Source organism: Microtus ochrogaster, linkage group LG4 (genome assembly GCF_000317375.1).
Source record: "Microtus ochrogaster isolate Prairie Vole_2 linkage group LG4, MicOch1.0, whole genome shotgun sequence".
Classification (NCBI taxonomy): domain Eukaryota; kingdom Metazoa; phylum Chordata; class Mammalia; order Rodentia; family Cricetidae; genus Microtus; species Microtus ochrogaster.
In genome coordinates this window covers 22645088-22653253 of record NC_022030.1, presented here as the reverse complement: position 1 = coordinate 22653253, position 8166 = coordinate 22645088, and the positions used below count along the sequence as shown (strand labels likewise).

The 8166-nt window shown below is 44.1% G+C and overlaps 1 protein-coding gene across 3 annotated transcripts in view; it reads left to right on the top strand.

Annotated features, from left to right (window-relative positions):
* The first annotated feature begins 2012 nt into the window (after positions 1 to 2012).
* Positions 2013 to 8166, top strand: part of LOC102000083 (zinc finger protein 568-like) — a 55769-nt gene continuing 49615 nt past the window's right edge. For 2 of the 3 annotated variants that reach the window (XM_026786271.1, XM_026786270.1), the window contains exons 1-4: positions 2013 to 2426; positions 3334 to 3397; positions 4643 to 4902; positions 5689 to 5747. In XM_026786271.1, the coding sequence (XP_026642072.1) occupies positions 4869 to 4902; positions 5689 to 5747 (93 nt within the window). In that variant the 5' untranslated portion in view covers positions 2013 to 2426; positions 3334 to 3397; positions 4643 to 4868. The remainder of the gene's footprint in view (positions 2427 to 3333; positions 3398 to 4642; positions 4903 to 5688; positions 5748 to 8166) is intronic. The other variant, XM_026786269.1, reaches the window with a different exon arrangement.

Below are 8166 nucleotides of genomic sequence, written 5' to 3'. Positions count from 1 at the left end.
GGTTCTGGGAATCAAATCAGGGTCCTCTGCAAGAGCAACGGATGTTCTTAACCTCTGAGCCTTCACGCCAACCTCTGACAGATGTTTCATATTTAAAGCTTGATGCAAGTGATCTGAAGAAAAGTATAAACTCTGGCTCTCTCATGCAAAGAAATATGTGCATTTTAAAATGGAACTTAGCAAAACCATTTGCTAACAGAAGATTCATGATTTATGATATTTTTGGTGAAATTGTAAGCTACAAATGGTACATGAAGCATAATCTGATGTTGGCACAATAATGAAACTCATTGAAATATTAATATTAGTCACTTGGCCAATTGTTCTTGGTAATTTCTGGGTTTTGAAATTTTTTAAAATAATCATTTATTTAAAATAACAAACTTTGGCCGTTGGCGTGCATCATGGCAACCGTGGTCCTGCTGGAGTTTGTGAAGGGACTGGTCCTGTGGAACAATACCTGCAAGATCTCCAAAACACAGGACACCTCACGAGACTCCGGATGGGATCCAGAGAGGATGGGGAACCAAAAACTAGAGGCCTTGAACCAGACCAATGGTTCACTGCAATGAACAGTTGCCAGTCAAGCTGATTGGACAAAGGGATATACTATATGTCACATGGAAGCCTCCAATGTCATCAGGACAGGAGAGGAGGTGACAGAGAGACAGAGCATTGGGAGAGAAGGAGAAGGAGGGATTTTTCTGTTCCAGGTGTGGGTTTTGTCCTGTTTTGGTTTATTGAGGGGTTTGTTGTTCTTGCCTTTGTTTGCTTATCTGCTTGCTTATGTTGTTTGTTTTCTTTTGTGTGGGAGGGATGTAACAGGGATGAGGAGAGAAATATGGGGGGACTGGGAGGTGAATAGAATTGGGGTGCATGATGTGAAACCCCAAAAGATTCATTAAAGAAATTTAAAAAAAATAACAAATTTCGGGCTGGAGAGATGGCTCAGAGGTTAAAAGAACTGGCTGATCTCCCAGAGGTCCTGCGTTCACTTCCTAGCAACCACATGGTGGCTCACAGCCATTTATAATAAGATCTGGTGCCCTCTTCTGTCTGTCGTGCAGGCATACATGCAGACAGAACACTGTATACTTAATTTTTAAAAATCTATTAAAAAAAACAACAAAAAATAACAAATTTTATACTTAAAAAGATGAATGTTCAACAAGCGAAAGTAGTGTCAGTTTTCCAAGTGAACATTAGGTGTAGGTTGAGTATTAGGAACTAATCGTAGGCACTGCTATTCTTTTCTCAGTAGAGACAATATAAGGATCTAAACCCAATTGACAAGTCATCACTAAGCAAGCATTTCCAGAAGGCACACGAAAAGGAAAGCCTGACTATTATTTGTATTTCATTGTGCACGCTGTCCCTTTTCTGGACAACTCCCCTGGCAAAGGCTAAAACTGGGAGTAGAAAAAAACAATTGGGACACGCCAGGTTTTTCTTGGTCAGGCAGGGAGTGGTGACCAGGGGAGAACAGGTTTCCTTTACTGCTGCCCCGGGTTGGAACCAGACCTCACCTCAGAGTGGGTTCCCGGGGACAGAGCTCCGAAGTCACCACCTGAGGGGTGACAGGAATCCCATGATAACACGCAAGATGCCACATACATCTGGGCACAGTCTTACTTCAGCCACAACTCCACAGGGACCAGACGTTTCATGTTCTCAGAGAAAGCCTATCAGAATGTATTACAGACGACCCACAAAAACCTGAATAGGGCACGGTGGCTGCACAGGCTTTGGCTGTCGTCACCGGAAGCCCTTGCAGTCGTCTGAGATCGGAACCTGTAGCAGAGGACAGAAACCTAGGAACTGCACAGCACAGGGCTTTCTGCCTCAACGGTCCCGCCAGGAGAGTGGAAACGCCCGAGTTCCGGCGAGAGGCGTGACCGGCCGCTTGACTTTCTGGGGAGTGTAGTCCACAAAGATCCCTCAGCTAAGTGCCCCCAGCGCCCTCTGGCTGGCCCCGCAGCTGCTCACGGCCAGTGCAGCTTCGCAGCCAGCGTCAGCAGATCGCGGCGCTAACGGGCTCGACCACCAGCCCGCTTTCCGGTCCCTCACACAGGACACGCAGCCAGAACGCTGACCGGAAGTTGGATCGGGCCGCGAGGCCTTCTGGGAGCACCTGCGCTCTGGGACTTAACGGTCGAGCGCTGCTTTTGGGGGTCTATGGATCTGTCTGTGGGGCTGCTGCGTGTAGCGTCGGAAAGGAAACTGCGTTTCGGGGGCTTGGGGCTCGTGGCGCTGCCGGGAACCCTCCGCGGGAAGCGAGGGAGCGGCCCGAGGGATCCGGTTTGCGCCGGCCGCGGGCTGCGAGCTCTCGGGGGGCTCGGAGCACCCCGAGTAAGAGCCGTGCCTCCGGGATGCTCTCCGCCAGCGGAACTGCCCTGTGAATGTTTGGAGTTGCAGCCAAAAAACTGGTGTGTGTGTGTGTGTGTGTGATAGAGACTCTGGTGGTTTTGAGGGGGTGTGGTGGTGAGTGTGAGGGTTGTGTACCGTGTACTGGTTCAGGCTCTCTTTGCTTGTCATAACTAGTAATTAACGAAAACATCCTGCATTTTTTTTTTAAGGATTCCTCCTTCATTGCCTCTCCGCCTTGATCTTCCCCCGCCCCAACACTTTGTTCTCTAACTTTTCAGTTTTTCTTTTTATAACTTTCTAAGCTCATTATTATCTAATATGGCTTATTTATTTACTTATTATTTGTTTAATCTTGCAGCTTTGGGGTTAAATGTAGCGCTGCAGTCATGCCACGCAAAAGCTCTGAGCTACATTCCTAGCCCTGAGATTAGTTTAATAATTTTTTTTTTTTTTTAAAGAGAGAGAGAGAGAACGAACGAACAATCTCTAAGCTCAGTAGCAAACATCAGCTGGGATTCATTCTCCAATCACCGTTGTTAGCAGGTTCACTGTTTTTAGCTGATCCCGGCTGCATTTGGGTGAAACGCAGAGCGGCAGGATGAGTTCAGATCTGCCCTCTGTTTGTCTTTTCTGGGACAGCGGTTAAAAAGAACTGGTTCTGAAAACATTTTCTTTTCTCAGTGAGTTACTGGATCATTCAAGGGCTCTAAAAACCCCTGCTTCCAAATGTGTCTGCAGTACATGAGCCAAAGAAAAGTTGTGTGGGTAAGCTTGTAACCCACTTACAGTCTGAAGACGGTGCAGTGTTACCGAAGTCACCATTTTCCTCATTAAGACGCATCCGTCTTAATTCTGGAGTTTACTTTTTAGTCCAAGTGATCTTGTTTGATAATTCTGCTTTTTCTCTCTTTAAAATTGCATTTGTTGAGAATCTTATATTCCAAACCCTTTGTCTTTATGTTTCAGGTTTCTCATGAGAATTGTATCAGCTGAACCTTTTAATTCATTTATCTGGCTGGACTATTAGTAGGTGAGTTTAATTCTGTTTTATTTATATTTACCATACCCCTTTTCCCCCCCTCACTGGCTTGGTTTGTGTTCTCTGTGTCTATTTAACAAGACCCACACTTAAATAAGACATTGAAATACTTGACTGCTAAGCCAGCTAGCCATCTCTTTCTGTTATTCTTGGGGAGTAAATCACATTCTCCTCCTATAAAATTCTCAAGCTGTGTGTGGTGACACACGTCTATAATCCTAGCACCCACAAGGCTAGAGGAGGAGGTCACGTTCAAGGCTGCTTGCAGCTAATCCAAGGTACAGTGAGACAGACACTGTCTCAGAACCCCGGAGGATAGCCCATATCAGCAGATAATATGCAATATAAAATTGATTGTGTTAATGTTTAATCATATACTCCAGTGACATGGAGTATACATGTTATGTTTTCATCATTACTCCCCACCCACAGCATACTGTTATTAAAGGCTCATAGATGGTTGACTAATATATTTTAATAGCCATTTCACTTATTTATATCTAATATGATTAACAAGGTTATAATTTTTATTTCAAATGAAAAGCCTTGAAATTCTAAATTCCAGTGCTCTTTTTACCTATATTATAAATTACCAAGGCAGTTCAGATAGAGAATGGTAAGAGCTGGATTTTTAATGCCGTTCCCTTTACTCTAACATGGGATTTCTGTGACTAAGTATTACGAAAACTGCGTTATCATAAGCTTGTGAGATGCACACATGTGACAGCATGTGTGTGGAGGTAAGAGGACATCTTTGGAGCCAATTCTCCCTTTCCTCTTTTAATGAGTTCCAGGAGTAGAATTCAGGTCATCAAGCTCAAGCAATAAGTTTTGTTTCCCAGTGATGCATCTTGCAGCCCTGAGTTATCTGACTCAGTGTTCTCTCTGTCCCTGTGTTCAGAGATGTTTGAGCATCCCTGTGTTTCTAGACTCTAGTTGTCTCTGTTGAGCACTTCATGTAGCCTAAGGCACTGAGGTTGGCTTTTATCTCTGAGCCCACCTGGTTTTTCATCCAGTAACCTCAGCCAGTACTGGGTCTGAGTTGCAGGCAAGGAAGTAAGTGTTGGGGGCAGTGCTAGTTATCTCTTGCTTTGTGTCCCGTTGTTTGAAAACGTCACATTTTAAACAGCAGTAATCTACTGGAAAATACTGACCCTGGGGGCTGTCTGAGGCTGGCTTTGACAGAGAGCCTATGAGAACGCATGAGGCAATGTGATTTCTGGTCTGAGCCTACAGGTCCTACCTCCCCCACACTGAGACAGATCTGTGGTATGAGTTTGAAGCCTGAGAACAGGTGTCTGCCATGGGAGGAGAGCTTCTGATCTAAGACCCACACTAAATCTCGAAGAGTCCTGGCCAGGGGTGGGCTCTGCACCTGCAGGCCATCCTGACCAGTCCTTCCCAGAGCCAACAAGAACCAAATGACATCTCAGCCTTGAAATACCAGCCACAGCTGTACAACATGGAGCAGTTGGCACAGACGATGCCTAGAAGAGGTGAGGTGGCAGAAAGGGCAGAGTGTGGGTTCCTTGGGTGAGCTTGAAAAGCTTGATGCTCCTGTCTTGAAATTTCACGTGGGTATTACTGACTGTACAGGATAGACATATTTTATTTTGTTAGATTGACTGTGTGTGTGTGTGTTTATATCTATACATGTGCATGTGTGTAGGCTCACGCGTGCCGCAGAGCATGTGTGGAAACCAGAGGACGACTTGTAGATATTGGTTCTCTCCTGGGGATGGAACTCAAGTTGTCAGACTTGAAGACAGGTACCTTCACCTGCCGAGCCGTCTTCCCGGCTCCATCCTTTCATAGAGAATATATTTTAGTATGCTTTAAAAGTGGTGCTAGAAACTAGAAAGAAATAGGCCTTTCCTGTGTCATCCCTTCTTGTCAGCAACAGCCACTTGAGCATTTTTATCTGGGTATTCATTGCCATTTTTCTGAATAACATCTGTATATTGCTAATTTTTGATTTATCAAATGTTTACGCCTTCTATAATTCACATCAGGACTTTTTCTCTTTCTTAGAGAAATACTGTATTGCTGTGTAGTCAGTAGAGTTATTGGACAGTTAACCTCCTGAAAATTCCATCAGTCCTCATGCATAACTTTAGTGTTATGCGTACGTTTCTGAGGCTCTGGAGATTGATGTGGTACCTAACAGTTCTCGTGATGTTGCAGATCAAATTTCTCGAGGATCTTATAACATCTGGTCATAAAGCTCTCCACATTCCTTTGTCTGGAACTCTGAGAAATCTGTTTTGCTTCTCTTTCCTCAGCTTGGTCTTCCCAGGACTCTGCACTTTGCCAGGAAGAAGAGGACATGACCAGATCTTTTGTACGTTCTGAACATAATTCCCCCGCATTGTTTTGCAGTACAGTTGATGTGGGTTACTATAATCTACCACTAAGCTGGGAGAAACGGAATGAGTGGAAGTGAAGAAAAATACAGAGTGAATAACTGAGAGCTGGGGGTGGGGGAGTACGGCTGTGGAGATCTGAGTGCTGCAGAGTTTCTCGGGTTGGATTCAAAGTCAGATATTATGGAGAGACTTGAAGTGAACAGACATAAAATCTGTTCCATAACTTGTAGTTTCTGAGGAAAAAAGCTACTTAAGGAAAGCAAAAGCTTTTTGTTGACACCGAAACCAAAAAAATACATTCTAAAATAGTTCCATGATTTTTGTTACTTTAAGCTCAATTTTTACAAGTAAGTTTTGGCTAGAGAAAAATTATATAGAATAGTATGTAAAACATGCCTACCACTTTAAAATAATCCTACTCATATGTTTTTTGTTTGCTTCTCAGTTTGAACTTTTGATAGCAAATTAAATAATTTGGATGTTTTGTGGCATCCTTGCAGTTCTGTTGTTTGTAGCCTTCCAACTCTCCCTTCCCCACACTCCTCTCTCCCCTCTCTCTTAATAGTCTTAGAAAATGCGATAGTCTTTTATTTGGGGTTTTTTGTTTGTTTTTGTTTTTTGAGATAAGGTCTTACTATGAAGCCTTGGTTTGTCTGGAGCTTGCTTGTAGAACAGGCTGGCCTCAAACTTAACAGTGCACCTGCCTCTGCCGCTCAAGTGCTAGGATTAAAAGCATGTGCTGCTATGTCCTGCCAGAATAATTTTAAACATTTTTCCTATATTTATTTTGTGTTGAGGGTGGGCAGCAATATATATGCTGCTGTGTAACTGCGCAGCTTAGAGGATGACTTGTTAGAGTTAGTTCTCCTTCACCGTGTGGGTCCCCGAGACTGAACTCAGATCATCAGGACGCAGCTCAGAGGACGACTTGTTAGAGTTAGTTCTCCTTCACCGTATGGCTCCCCGAGACTGAACTCAGATCATCGGGACTGGTGGCAGTGCCATTACTCACTGGCTCAGTGCGGTGGTCTTGTCTTACAGTGTTATCTCTTTACCTCCACTCTTGATTCTTTCTGTGTTTGAAGTTGTTCATTCCTGTGATTTGAACATTTTTTTCTTGGCTGCATTTTTCTTCAGCTCTCATCATTGTGAAGCAGACACACACTCCTTTTGCTATATGATCTAGAGCAGAGGTTCTCAACCTTCCTGATGTTGTGACCCTTTAATACAGTTCATCATGTTGTGGTGACTCCCAACCATAAAGTTATTTTTGTTGCCACCACATAACTGTAATTTTGCTATTATAAATCAAAATGTAAATATCTTTGTTTTCCAATGGCCTTAAGTGACCTCTGTGAAAGAGTTGTTCGACCCCAAAAGGTTCACAGCTCACAGGTTGAGAACCATTGATTTAAAGGCTCATGAGACATTTTTCTCTTGTTGGCTGATGGAGGAAGGTCATTGGTTAATTAAATAAAGAAGCTGCTTGCCCTGATAGGTTAAAACATAGGTGGGAGGAGTAAACAGAACAGAATGCTGGGAGGAAGAGGAAGTGAGGTCAGACTCGACAGCTCTCCTCTCGGGGGCAGATGCCTCAGAGACACGATGCTCCACTCTTGCGGGCAGAGGCGAGAGCTCTGCTCTCTGAGGCACACGCGATGAAGCTCCGACCCAGGATGGACGTAGGCTAGAATCTTCCCGGTAAGCGCACCTTGGGGTGCAACACAGATGATTAGAAATGGGCTAAATTAATATGTGAGAATTAGCCTAGAAGAGGCTAGATAGAAATGGGCCAAGCAGTGCTTAAAAGAATACAGTGTCCGTGTAATTAGTTCGGGGCATAAGCTAGCCAAGCGGCTGGGGTGCTGGGGACTCAGCCCCGCCGCTCCTATTTCAACAGTTGGCATAGTGTTTCTCTAGCCCTAAACAGAGTTAAAGTTGAGATGACCGGTGACTGTAAAGTGCATGACAGTGGATGGAGATGTCTCTAATTTCTTTGTACCTCAGTTTCATGACCCAGATGGGAATAGATGGAAGGCATCCTGTAAGCATCCAGGGAGTCAAGGGCACCAGTGCTCCAGAGTTGATTGCCATCACTTACTCTCCTCAGCTGTGGAGTCTCTCCTTCCTGGGCTGCCCTTCAGATGTGTATAACCTAGAAGATAGAGGAGAAGTTTGACTGATTGGGTTCATCATAGATTTACTTCTTCAGTAAAACCACCATACCTGCTATGAGAAGGCAAAGCTAGGAATGTTTTCTTCATATCTGTGTATATACATGTATGTACATACATATCACAAACACTAATTCTCAAAAATCAATAATTAAGAAAAAATGGACAAAGAGAAAAAATTGGATCAAGAATTAGAGGAAAGCCAGGCGGTGGTGGCGCA